The sequence below is a fragment of the Microtus ochrogaster genome, unplaced genomic scaffold, assembly GCF_000317375.1.
Source record: "Microtus ochrogaster isolate Prairie Vole_2 unplaced genomic scaffold, MicOch1.0 UNK8, whole genome shotgun sequence".
Taxonomy (NCBI): Eukaryota; Metazoa; Chordata; class Mammalia; order Rodentia; family Cricetidae; genus Microtus; species Microtus ochrogaster.
Window position 1 is genome coordinate 7,147,670 of NW_004949106.1, and position 13,572 is coordinate 7,161,241.

General features: G+C 42.1%; 1 protein-coding gene across 3 annotated transcripts in view; it reads left to right on the forward strand.

Annotated features, from left to right (window-relative positions):
- Tmeff2 (transmembrane protein with EGF like and two follistatin like domains 2) overlaps positions 1-13,572 on the forward strand; it is a 275,486-nt gene that overhangs the window by 191,809 nt on the left and 70,105 nt on the right. For all 3 annotated transcript variants that reach the window (XM_013353485.2, XM_013353484.2, XM_005366363.2), the window contains exons 6-7: positions 8,249-8,397; positions 9,126-9,185. In XM_013353485.2, the coding sequence (XP_013208939.1) occupies positions 8,249-8,397; positions 9,126-9,185 (209 nt within the window). The remainder of the gene's footprint in view (positions 1-8,248; positions 8,398-9,125; positions 9,186-13,572) is intronic.

A 13,572-nucleotide genomic window follows, 5' to 3' on the forward strand; every position in this document is an offset into this window, starting at 1 on the left:
GAGGTCCTTCCATTTTCTGGTGTCCTCTTCAATTTCTTTCTTCAAAGACTTAAAGTTCTTGTCAAATAGATCTTTCACTTCCTTGGTCAGGTCACCTCTGGTTTTGAAATGTTTTTCTGGCTTGATGGGTAAGAGCACGCACCCGATGCTAATGAAGCATTTTGCTCCAAGATATTTTTAAAAATGTACATGAGGAAAGAGGAATTGTTTACTTTGATTATTTTAAGATGTAAATGCAGCTGCTTTGGAATGGAAAAATAATAATCTAGAAGAGGGTGTGACTGTAAACCATGACAACAGACGGAGAGCTAACTTTTGCTCTAGCTCGATCTTACCCGTGGAGGAGGGGTCTGGGAAGGCTTCCTACGACGAGACCCACCCTTGACCCTAACGCATTGTCATTGATTAAGTGCCAGTTGCCACTAGGTTTTGTTTCAGCCTTTTCCCAAGAGTCATGCTGAGTGTAGAATAAATGAATCTTACATAGTTATGAGTGTTTTTCCGATGTTACAATTATAGTAGAACTTGGTTTTTGTTTTTGTTTTTTTTTTCTTTGTCACCATGACAAAGACATGGGGGGACAAAGCCATCTTGTCACGCAGGTCAAGATCTTCTCTGTACCTGCCTGTCCCTCTGAGTTTCCAATTTTGATAGCAATCTAGGATGGTAAAGAAAGCAGGGCGAATAGATCAGGAAGGACATTGTGGTCATATTTGTTCCTCAATACGGCACTCTGCTGTGCCTTAAGCAGCGACCCTCTCAGCCTATCGATTGACCCCTTTCTTCTATATAACAAATGGCATCACTGCCCGGCTTTCTGTCCTTGTCCCTCTCCATCACAGTACCTTCTTGTTAGCGCCTCTGCCTTGTAATCTATTGTGGTCTGGTAATCATTATCCTTTGGAAGCCCAGCTTCGATCACAATGACCTTCTCCTCACCCTGGGCTCGAAAAGCTTTCAGGGCTCACCCTGGCCCAGAAGATGAAGGCCACTCCTTGGGACCGAATGAAGCTCCCTTTCAATCTGTCTAGATTGTTGTCATCGCCTTTCGGTGGAGAGAGTTCACTCCCATCAGACAGATGGACTCGTAGTCTTCCAGCACACAAGGCACACACACCTTGTACCTGCTTCCCTGAGTCGTTCTGCCCACACCCTTTCCCCATCTAACTGCTACCTCTATCTTCTTAGGCATTTCACTTTCTGCCTCTTCCTCTCGGTCGTGTGAAGGCTGAGGATGAGGATGAGGTTAAAACGAGGAGCCAGGCACAGGGAAATGCCCTAGCCCCTTCCTGACACTTTTCTCTCCTTTCTCGGAGGTTGATCTTGGTTTACTTGGAGAACCAGTTCTGCTAGATGCTCCATGATTTTGTTTTTTTTTTTTGAATCAGACTATTTAATCACCCATCTCTGTGCCTGAGTATCTGGAGAATGTGTCTGTCATATGGAGAAAATGTGTTCAAAGTCTCTCGCTGTGTAGTATATACCAAACAAGACGAAACCCTTTATGATGGGATAAAGAAGAAAGAAAAGGCTGTATGGAAGCTGTTGTTGCTAAGATTACTCGGGGGGTGATCTCACACTGTCTTGGACTGGAATGACTTGAGTCTCTGGCTCCAAATGCTGCTTGGGGAACCCCTAGCTCACATTGAATCTTATACACATCGGCTTTGGGAGATGCCTGGGTAGCCGGGAAAAACAGACGAGGATATCTCATCCAATCAGAACTGCAAGGCCGCCCACCGGAACTGCCCGTAGCCTCGTATCTGGTTTCCTGGATCTCATACCAGAACTGTCAGAACCTGTGGGCTGCAGCCCAGTTACCCAGGCCTCTGAACTCTTCTACACCACAGTGATCTGCGTGCAGGTTTAGGAGTCCTGCTTAGGAAGGCAAAGTCAACGATGGTAACTGTGTGTTGTGAAATTATAATTTCTCAGAACCTTTAGTAAGGAATGTATGCATTATTTAATCTCTACAATGCTGTGTTCACTCGCTTGTCCCATCGCTTGTCCCATCGCTTGTCCCATCGCTTGAAGAAGTTAAACGACTTGTTTAATCCCACGCTGCTAACAGATAATCAGGCCTACGTACGAGGCAGGCCTGATGCCAAATCCCAAGCTTTCATCACAGGCTCTACCGAACTTCATGACATTGAGCAGGCTATGTGTGGCCGTCTATCTCTTTCTAGGCAATAATTCCTTATATTGAACATGAGATTCTGTTTGGGAAAGTTCTGGCAGCTCCTCTGAGAGGGATTCTTCAGCTCAGTATCCAGACTATTTTCCTGGTCTCATCAGTGAGTCACAATATACCAAGAACTTCCCTGTAGGATCGCAACTTCTATGGCTCTTGATCTCCATACAAAATTATGTAAATAAGCCTTTTCCATATTGTATACATACATAAATATATGTATGTACGTGTGTGTGTGTGTGTGTGTGTGTGTGTGTGTGTGTGTGTGTGTGTGTTGGAGAGATGGCTCAGCAATTAAGAGCACTGGCTGCTCTTCCAGAGGTCCCAGTTTCAGTTCCTAGCACCCACATGGCAGCTCGCCATGTGTCAATCTGTCTGTCTGTCAATCTAGTCTCAGGGGAGTCAACACCCTTTTCTCTCGTCTCAGTACATGTGAAGCACGCATGCAGTGCGCAGACATACATTCACGGCAAAATACCCACGTACATAAAACAGATCAGAGAGCCACACCACAGCACCAGGCTGAGCTACGGGAGTCTGGATGAAGAGAGGGAGGAAGGTTTATATGAGCAAGGAGTGTCAACGCCATGGCGGCCAACCCACAGAGACAGTTGACTCTAACTTGTGAGAGCTCACAGACTCTAGAACGACAGCTGGGGACCCTGCAAGGGACAGAATCAGGCCCTCTGTCAGTGGGCCACGGTTTTGTAGCCTGATCTCTTTGTGGGACCCCTGGCAGTGGGACCTATCCCTAGGGAAAGAGCTGACTTTTTGAAACTCCCTTCCGTGTGGTGGGATGCCTTGCTCAGCCTTGATGCTTCAGCTGAATCTGCCTGGCTTTGTTGACTCCCTGTGGTTGGCCTTACACTTTCTGAGAAGTAGATGGGGGTAGGTCGATGGGAGGTGCAGGATGGGGAGGAGGAAAGGGAGAGGGAACTGTGGTTGGAATGTAAAATATACCTTTCCACCTTTTAAAATTCCAGTGCATCCTGGGTAATGATTATGGACATGGATGTTGCTCCTTTCTGTAGGTTTTAAACTAAAGGGTTGCCATGACCACAAGAGGAAAGCATCACATAAGTGGCACTGTGACAGGCCTACCGGGTTTGATCTCGGTTGACATTTTTCCTGCCCTTCATTTAGACGGTTTACTCTTCTAGAACATTTTCACATTCCTTTCCTCGTTTTCCCCCTTCCGCCGTTCAGAAGTTTCTTCACAGATAAAATACTTATAATCAAGTTCCATCAAAAGGAAAAGTGAGAGTTAATGGGCAAATGGGTTTAAAGGATCACAGGAGTCTCCAACGAGAGGTACAGGCTGTTTTACTGTTATTAACGTAATGCGCCCATCCATTACAGCGAGCACAGACAGAGGCGCTGGCCTCTTTTACAGGCCAGGCCTGAGAGCATCTGTTTCATAACCCCGGAGACAGAGCGGCTTGGGGGAAACAAACCACAAGGCCTCACTACCCGCTCTATGACTGGGTCCTTTGAAAGTGGCCTGGGAACGTTAGACGGTCACGGAGCCAAGGACCTTGAGAAAGCAACGTGTCAGCCATGTTTAATAGATGAAACCGAATCTAGTGAAATTAGAAAGCAGCCACAAACCAGACGCATGAATAAGTAATCTGCGCCTTGGCAGGGTTTACTTCCTCACGCTTAGGCGGATGACGGGCGTTCCTAAAGACACAGAATGACCATTTAACTCACTGCGGATCATCCTTACGATGGTCATTTTCGTAAGGCAGCGGACTAAATTAATGTCGAACCTCCCAAATATTCATGAGTCGATGATAAATGTACGCCAGTCATCTTAGGTACCACCTTTTATTTCTTATGCTTTGGGCTTGGAGCATCGCGTGGGCTTTTGCCTCTTCCCTGTTACTCAGGGAGCGAGGTTTTTCCATCCCTGTTCATTGTTTGAGGAGGGTAGTTGTACTGAAAAACCCTCCTGAAATGATTGTTTTCCAGTAAAGGCTGATCCCCTTTCTCTGTAGCTTGGACGAAAAGAGATCTCTGTAATCGCAGTGTCAAAATGTCAAGAGACTGAGATATACTGAGGGGGAAAAAAAGGGGGAAGAAAAGGAAAGAAGAGAAAACAAAACAAAAAGCCCTTAAAGGCAGGCAGGCAGGACTCAGCCTTACAAATCCCTGGCTTGCATACAGTGCTGGTGACACGCTGTAATTAGCTAGTTACTCCTCTCAGAATGAATAATAATGCAATTGTTTGCTAAAAGCAGTGAAGAGGGAGAGTCTCTGTTTTTAAAAAATGAGTGTCTTCCACTTTTTGTATAAAGAATGTAAAAAACGAGATTTGTTTGCATAAGCTGCTAAAGCCAGGGACCTGTGACTTCACTGTTAGCCTATACAATTCCCACCTTACCAAAGCCTTAGATGTTTTCCAGGTTTGGAGCTAGCAATAAACCGCCAAACTGCTACCGTCTTCACATTCTGTCGATAGCCAAATACCAAGCTATCCCCAAATATCACAAGATATAAACAGCGTTGGGCTGGTTAAAGCCCCTCCCGTCTCAAGTGGACACTTGTGCCTCTGAGACCCTGAAGACTTAGACTCTTTTGTCTTCGTTCGTGGAAAGACAAATGAGGGTGGGATCCTGAGTTCTTCTTCTGGACCCTTCTCGGTGGCTTCATGAGGGTCCCACAGCACAGTTCGGTCCAGCTTCGTTAGTTTATCACTGGTTATCCTTTCCAAGTTCTGGCCAATAAACACTCTCAAAACCGAGGTATTAGGGACAGAACCGCAAACACCAGGTCCAGGGACAGTTTGGCTATGACTAGTGGTAAAACTGAAGAAGCACTGGGACCACGCGTTCCCTAGAAGCGGGAATCTTGAGCTAGGAAAATGGAGGAGGAAGGAGCAAGTTCTTCACATTGGAATTGCATCATTTATCGATGAAAAAGCGGGACGGCCTCAGGTTGGGTCAGCTAGAATAACGGACAGTCCATTAAATGTAAGGACGTGGTGCTTTGGGGTTACTTACATGAATTGCTAGCAGGCTCTTCTAAGCTCGTTGCAGTGGTATGTTACACACGGCAAGCTGGGTCTGTATGAACTTACCACCATTCCTACCTTCCTTTACTGGTCCCCCTCGCTGGTCTCATTTCCTCTCTGGTTTCCAGCCCTTTTAATTTAGCGCGTCTCTGGATTTTTCTCATCAGGGTTAGCATCCAAACACGATGATTGTATTCTTGACCTCCTTCCAGGTCCATCTAGCCATTCCCTCTGTAATTCATTCAACAAGGTTTGTTTTGTTTTGTTTTTTGAAGATTTGCTCTAACACACTGTGCTGTATACTGGAAATTCAAAGCTAAATAGGATACCTTGATCCCAAAAAGGCTAAAGAAGAATATAAATACAAAATAAAACTACAGAACCGCAGCTAGCCCCTGGATATGCTGCCATGAGGTGGATCTGAGCCTCCCGCAGTCGGGTTCATTTTTGTTAAGACTCAAAGCCATACTATGCCATGAATATAAATTTGCAAGGTTCTCCTCTAAAATTTTTGAAGAAGAAACTCTGGAAAGACACTAAAGCACTCCAACTTTTACACACACACGGAGAGAGAGACAGAGACAGAGACAGAGAGCGCTCAGTTGATTCCAGTGACCTCTATGTTTTCACAGGGTTACGTGACTATATTAATGCTTATGTTTAGATTTAGCCAAACTTATTCACGGTGTTTTAAATATATGACTTGCTGAATAACCGGTGCTTTAAGTTGTAAGATTAATTCAACCCGCATTAGATTTGTTATGATTTATCCTGACACCTAGCATTGGCTCCCAATGTCTCAAAAGCATCCGTCAACAATCGGTGCCAATATTCCAAAGAGTTTGGATCTTGCTTGGTCAGACAAAGATTAAAAGTCAATATAAACTCAACGCATTGTGATAAGTAGCCCAGGGGTAGACGCAGCATTGTGCTTTAAACCCGGCACATGCAAAGCCTCTCTTCTATCAGTAATGACATGAATGCGCATCTGTCTTCATTCCCCTTGAACTTCAATTTGCAGAACGGTGCAGCCTCTGGCGTCAGGCTGCCCAAATGGAAAAATCATACCCTTCTGCTTATAATCGACGTGGCTTCCTCAAGACTCAATTTTCTTACCTATTCGATGGAGATAGTAACAGTGGCTACCTTTCTTTGAAAGCATAAAGGACTTACCTCATTCGTTACATTTGTTTACCAACATGTAGTTATTGAAAGCCGATATGCCTAAAACACTTAGCAAAAAAAATGAAGATAATTCGGTCATTATAAAAGAAGAACGTAATAGAAATTCAGAGGAAGGTCTTAGAACCCTGCCTGTTGTGGTCATTTCTGAAACTCGCAGGTTTAGATAGACAACATACAGGAAGCAATGATTGTAGAATCAGAGATTACTAATCTAATGGAAACATTGACATTAGATCCTCAGAATTCTCTCGGTTTTCTTCCTCCTCGTACTCCACGGGCCCCAGGCCACTTTAACATGTCTCGGTGGCAGCTCCCACAAAACCAAGGACAAATGACTAGGAAAGCAGTTCATTGGGTAACGTTCTTTCTTCCCGTGCTGTAACGGCGTAAACGAATGCAGACAGATTGTAAAAATATATATATATAGCTTTAACGGAGAAATAGATTTACAGAACCATCGTTCCTGTGGAGACCAGGAAAGCAGAAGCAGTGGCTGGGAGCATGCTTGCCAAATTTATAGGCAAACATTAGCCCGAGGCAAACACGCCCCCTAAGGGGCGGGACTTATCCCTACACCATGCAACCAAGCCCTTGATTTCATTATGACACCACATAAAATGGGAAATGGTGGTACACGCCTCTAATTTCACACTTGAAAAGAAGAGACAGGAGAATCCGAAATTTGGAGACATGGCTATCCAGTGATATCTAGGCCAGCCTGGACTTCCCAAGACCCTGTCTCTAAGAAGGAGGGAGAGAGAGACAGAATCACTGTGTAGGCACTGGGTCCTCTACCAGAGCAGCAAGTGCTCTTAACCAAACTGCAATATCCCCCCCAAAAAAACAAAGTAGATCATAATGCCGGGTGGTGGTGGCGCACGCCTTTAATCCCAGCACTCAGGAGGCAGAGGCAAGCAGATCTCTGAGAGTTCGAGGCCAGCCTGGGCTACAAGAGCTAGTTCCGGGACAGGCACCAAAGCTACAGAGAAACCCTGTCTTGAAAAAAACAACAAAAACAAAACAAAATAGATCATAAAACAGAATTAAGAGAACAGCGAAAATGATTTTATAAAGTTTGTTTTACAATATTTGATTGCAGTTTAGGCGACCTAAATTTTCTTTAATTCACCAGATGTTTCTTTAGCCTCTAAGGGGAAAAAAATATGTGGAAGCCATGAGCAGCGACCAATTTGAAAGTGTCACTTTATTATGTAAAATAAGAGCTAAAAATAGAAGTTGTATACCTTGGGAAGGGATCTTGGGATGTGTTGAGTGAAACCTGAGCATCCCATGCAATTCCGTGTAAATACTGTTTATAGGGTGTGGGGCTTTCTGAGAGGCTATCTACGCCTGCCTCTTCCATCTCAGAGGGTTTTCGTGGCACTCTCAAAGGGTTGAGGGCTACTAAAGGTTCTCATTTGCTACATTTCATGCCTATTCTCCTTTAGACGGAGAAATACCTCTTCTGATGGCATTCCACATAATGTGCTTGGTTACTTTCTGTTTTACTGACCCTTGGGACATTTTTTTCCCCGCACTCCCACCATTTAGCCAGTCCATGAAGAAGTACAGCAGTGTGTTCCCTCAACTTCCAAAGCAGTTCTGCTGCAGTATCCTTGTCTGAATTCTTTAAGCAACCTGGCAAGATTTATGCACGTTTATTTCCTATTCACTGCTAGGTCCTCTGGATTATTTATTATTAGTTCGGTGTTAACATTTTCATCTCAGAAAACTGCCAGAACTTCTCTGCAAGAGGACGATTTGATTCTGTTGCATTTAGTTCAAGCTAGCCCTTCTCCCATTTGTATCGTGGTAATGCCACTATTGATGTCCTACATCTTATTTCTCTCTTCCTTTAGGTGTGTATGCAACATTGACTGTTCTCAAACCAACTTCAACCCCCTCTGTGCTTCTGACGGGAAGTCTTATGATAATGCATGTCAAATCAAAGAAGCATCATGTCAGAAACAGGAGAAAATTGAAGTCATGTCTCTGGGTCGATGTCAAGGTACTGTTCGGAGCAAAATTTCATCTCAAAGAATGTTTTTAGTCTCTGTGCAGAAATGAAAAAGTGAAGATAGCTCCTTATTAGGGAGCTATTTCCTATCCGAAAGACAGTTCTGATTCACGATGGATCGCGTAGTCAGCTGTAGAATTTGTGTTGATCATAGGTGTTTGAGGGCCCATAAGCAAAAGTGCATGTCTTTTTCAGTATAATGGGACAGTACTGTCACAATGCCATGAGCAGGAGTCAGCATTGAGAAGATCACAGACATTCTCCTGGCAAAAGCTAGTGAGAAAGTCTGGTCAAGAATTTAAGAATGGATTAGGAACATTGGAGTTAAATTGAATCACCCCTTTTAGAGTAGAAATATATTAAGTACCTCCTTAAAAGCCGAATATAGTCACATTTTCGGTTTTGTTATTCAGAGGAAATGGCTTAGGGAGCTTGGACTTGTTTGTCTTTTATTGAATGTATCTATCTCAGTTACAGTTCTGTCCCAAACTTCAGAAAGCAGACTCTGTTCTGTTATTCTCACAACCATGCGTGTGCATTGGAAGTCTGCCTCCATACAGAGTGCTCTAGAACACAACTGAGGTTCCGTTATTGCTGGTGGTGGTGAGGGAAACAACAGAGCTCACCCGCAATGAAGAGATGAAGATACTGTGGGAAACGTAAATTTGATAGATACGTGGGAAATGGTTAACCGGCTCTTGTTGTTAATTTCTTAATAGATAACACAACTACAACCACTAAATCTGAAGATGGGCATTATGCAAGAACAGATTATGCAGGTTCGTAAACTTTCCTCCTAGTAAAATGTGAGCCTTTGTGTGATAGTCTTCCGCTGTCTACTGTTTGTCTTAACCTGAGCGCCGTATCCCCTATCATCTTAGTGCAGGCTTTAAATGGGCGGGAATACTTTCTTTGACGCAAATAAGACGCACTTTTCTCTTGCCAGAGTTAAAGCAACTGTCAAAGATGTCAGTGAGATAGAGTTAAGTTGTTTTGACAGTGCAAATGGTACAAATGACAAAACATTGATCAAATTAATGGGCATCCCTGGAAATTAATGCGAGCTTTGGCAGTATATTGTAATAGAGGCAAAGACTCTTGTTTGAATTCTCTTAAAAGTCAACAGTCGAAAGCGTGCTGGTCTCTGAGAAGAAAGACACCTACAAGCCCTGACACAAGTCACTTCTGTCTACACGCAGAACTAAAATGGGTGCATAATTTATTTGTTTTAAAGTAACTAGCACCAGCCTGGTCTACAAGAGCTAGTTCCAGGACAGGCTCCAAAACCACAGAGAAACCCTGTCTCAAAAAACCAAAAAATAAAAAAAATAAAGTAACTAGCATGTTTCATTTATTTAGATTCCAGAATGCAGTTTCTCAGACCTGCAAAGTCATGATCAACTTTATGTGAAAACATAAATCTCATTCAGTAACTATGGAATTTATTTTGAATAATAAAAATGCTACCTAATTTACTTCTCCTACAGTGAGAAATGACTGTTGGAGATATATAATTGGCATTTTAGCAGATGCCTGTAATTTATGGGAATTTAAGGTAAAATAATGAGAATAAAAGTTTTGAGCTTGGTAAAAGTATTCAAGGAATACTTATTTACTTGTTTGTTTGTTTGTTTGTTGATGCTGTTTTGAGGCAGAATCTCTCTATGTGGTTCTTGCTGTTCTGGAACTCACAGAGAACTCCCTGCTTCTGCCTCCCGAGTGCTGGGATTAAAGTTGGGCACCACCGTGCCCAGCTTCAAGGGGTTTTTATACAGAAGTTTTTGTTTGGCTACTGAACATTTGTAATTGATGTTGTAACTAAGATTCAGACTCAAACTATTCCTTCTTGTCCTTCAAAATATGCATCCTTCTGTTTTTATTGTTCCATTTCATTTTGTGATAATTAGCATTATAACATAAACAAATACCTGGTGATAGGTTAATTACTTGCTCATATCAGAATGTAAGTATAAGAGTTTTTTAACTTTTGCATATTTTACCTTAATGTTTTCAACACCTAGAGAAGACTGCATATTCTAAAAGCCTGAAAAGATCAGTTGTGCAATGGATACACATTGGTTCTATTATATATGTACATCATAGCCATCCCCAAAGCACCACTAGAGATATTAATAGATGCTCCTTGCAAAGCAGATACTAGTATTCAGTATGTTTAGGGAGTGTTATGATAAACAATTGACCTTCTCCCGGCACTCCTCTCTGCTCTTGCTTCCGTTATACAATCTTTATAAATATACATGTTTTATCTAAAATCATCTCTCAGAGAATAGGTTCTGGGATTCGTTTCAGCCCTTTACAAATATCAAAACCTGAGGATACTGTAGTCGCTTATATAAAGGGAAGGGAAGTTTTCATATTACCTATGCACATCTTTCCTATGTCTTAAAATAATCTCTAGATAATTTATAATACTTAATACAATGTAAAGTCTATGAAAACAGTGGTGGATATCGCATTGCTTAAGAAATGATGTTTCTTTTTAAATTCTCTGTACATATTCTAGAAGACACAACTACCTTACATATATTTTTGGTTCCACAGTTAGTTGAATCTGTAAAAATAGAGTTCATGGATGTGGAGGGCCATTTTATTTTACTTTTTAGTTGTAATTTCTAATGTGTGAAGTTTCACAGACATGCAGGTAGTATGATACCACGAATCCTTTTGTAATTTCCTTTACCACACATCAAGTCGTGAGTACATCCCAGCTCTCATTCCCTTCTTCCATAATAGATGCAAGAAAATGCCAGAAATCACAACTTAATTCATAATTTATCACACATGTAAAAATTTCTTTTTTTAAAAAAAATCACAGTACTACAGTCATCTTTTTAAACACGTATGATCTCTTATAGTATACAGCATTCATCAGAAGTCTTGAAAAATAGCACATTTTGTAAAACATTTATCAGAACAAGTGTTCCCAAAAGTACACCATCCAGCTATGCTGATCTATAGACACTTATCAAAAGTAATAAAATATGATAGTGGAAATTAGTATCTGAGAGTATAGCTGCTCTAAGATTTAAATAGATCCAAAAATGAATATTATACATATTGAAAACAGCTATCTTATGATATTATCAGCGACTTGCCCTTGTAATAACTTTATACCACCTGGGAAAACTCGTTCATTTGGAAAAAAAACTCTTCAAAAATGATGTCTCTTATGACTGTCTTCTTCCATGAATCGTCCACCATTGGACGGATGAGAAATCAAGTCTTTCCCTGAGGATTCTCATCCTCAGCAAGGGACCCTTGAGGTTTGCCAGCATCCTGTGCCATGTCTATGACTGTCCATGGCTGTACCAGCAAATACCAGCATAGAGCTTGCCAGCCCCGCCAGCTCTTAGGTTGCACATAACAATTCAACTTCAAGGAAGGGCAGAGGGTTGGATTTCTACCCCAAATATATACATATCTGACTTCAGTGAACCTATGTTGTTACCACTATTTTAGTTCATTTTTGTTTTTTTTTTATTTTCAATAATATATTTTATCCTTTCTCTGCTTTGGAAGCGTTTGTGCATTTAAACACTATGTTTTGAACCTAGCAGTCACCATTGCCTACCCTCCCCCCATCTCTCCCAGTAACCTCTGCCCCATCATCCTTCTGAGTTCACATCCTCCATTTGTTCTTCTTCTTAATAACCCTTGAGTCCAGCTGTTGATGGTGGTTGAGGAAGGAAGAGGAGCTCTCCTTGGGGATAAGACCTGGGTTTCCCATGCCCCGACAGTGGCCCCACACCTCAGTACATGTGGGTTGCACAAATTGTTTCCATCTTAATGTCATCTCTCCAATGGACACGGGAAGGAAAGAGAACATTTCCAAGCGGAAATGATCAGGTCAGACAGCGTGCTCCAGATTTTTCTAGTTTGACAACAGAACAACCTACTAAATCGTGTAATGTTTGAGGGTCAGCGTGGTGGCTGATCGGGCAAAGGCCTTTGCTGCTTAATCTAATGAGTGTGATCACCAGGACTTGTCAGGGGGAGGAGTGAACATAATCCTGCACTTTCCCCTCTAACTCCAAACTGCACACACATATGCAGATGCAGAAATACAGATGTACACACAAAATAAAGAAAAATGCAAACATGTTAAAGGTTATGATTCAACATACATGCTTTTTCAAATCCAAATAAAAGATAGCAACACAAATGTTAATGGTAGCTAGTAATCCATGGTGAACTGCAAACCTAATACTGTAAACCCTTCTAGAACGTACTTCAGCTACATATGATATTCATGCATGGTCTTCTTGAGATATAGTGCGTTCGAAATTATTTCAATGAATGTGCTTCTCAACTTTCCCAAACTTCCGGTAGGATTTTTGTTTTCCCAAGTTTTGGCACACAGAGTTTGGAAAACGTGAAAGAGTCCAGTGGAGAATCAGTGTGTTATTGTCCTGGTGATTTCTATTCCACATGTTCTAAACTCTCCAGAGAGGGAAAACAGGAACTGAGTGACTCACATGCCTAGAAGTCTGCTCTCTGCTCCCAATTCATTTGATGTCACAGCAACTTCCCTTGTTAAACAAATGTCCACGGGCTCTCCCACCAGAAGGAAGCAGCAATTGTCATCCACTCATTTTTCCAGATGTGACATTAGTGCTGTACCCCTCTCATTCGGAGCCCAATTTCAGAGCTGTTAACGCACTTCTGTTAACTGCAGAAGTGGCTATTTTCTTACAAGAAAGGCTAACGCTCAAAATAAATTTGTTAAACCTCCTCTGTAATAGCATCCAAAAGAAAGACTTCTGCCAAGACCAATGGAAACTGAATTACCATTTTGGATTTAAAACAAACAAAAAAAGAATGAAAAGAATATTATCTAAAGCTAAGCTAGCATGTGCAGGAGGCTAGAACGTGTCTACTATGCACAGAGACATGAATCCATGCTCCTCAGAAGCACAAAAGAGTAGTCAGCACCAGAAAGCTGGCCACAGTTCCAGTGTATTCCAGGCAGAATCTCTCTCTGTTTGGGTTGTCTGTGGTCACCTTCCTTTCTTCTCTCTTTAATGAGAACACATGCATTTCTGAGTCTTTAATCTAAGGTTTTGTATCTCTGTCTTTCAGGCCAAGTGGCAAGTCCCTGCCCTAGATATCATTCATACCTAGGTATGATACATAGATAGGTGGATG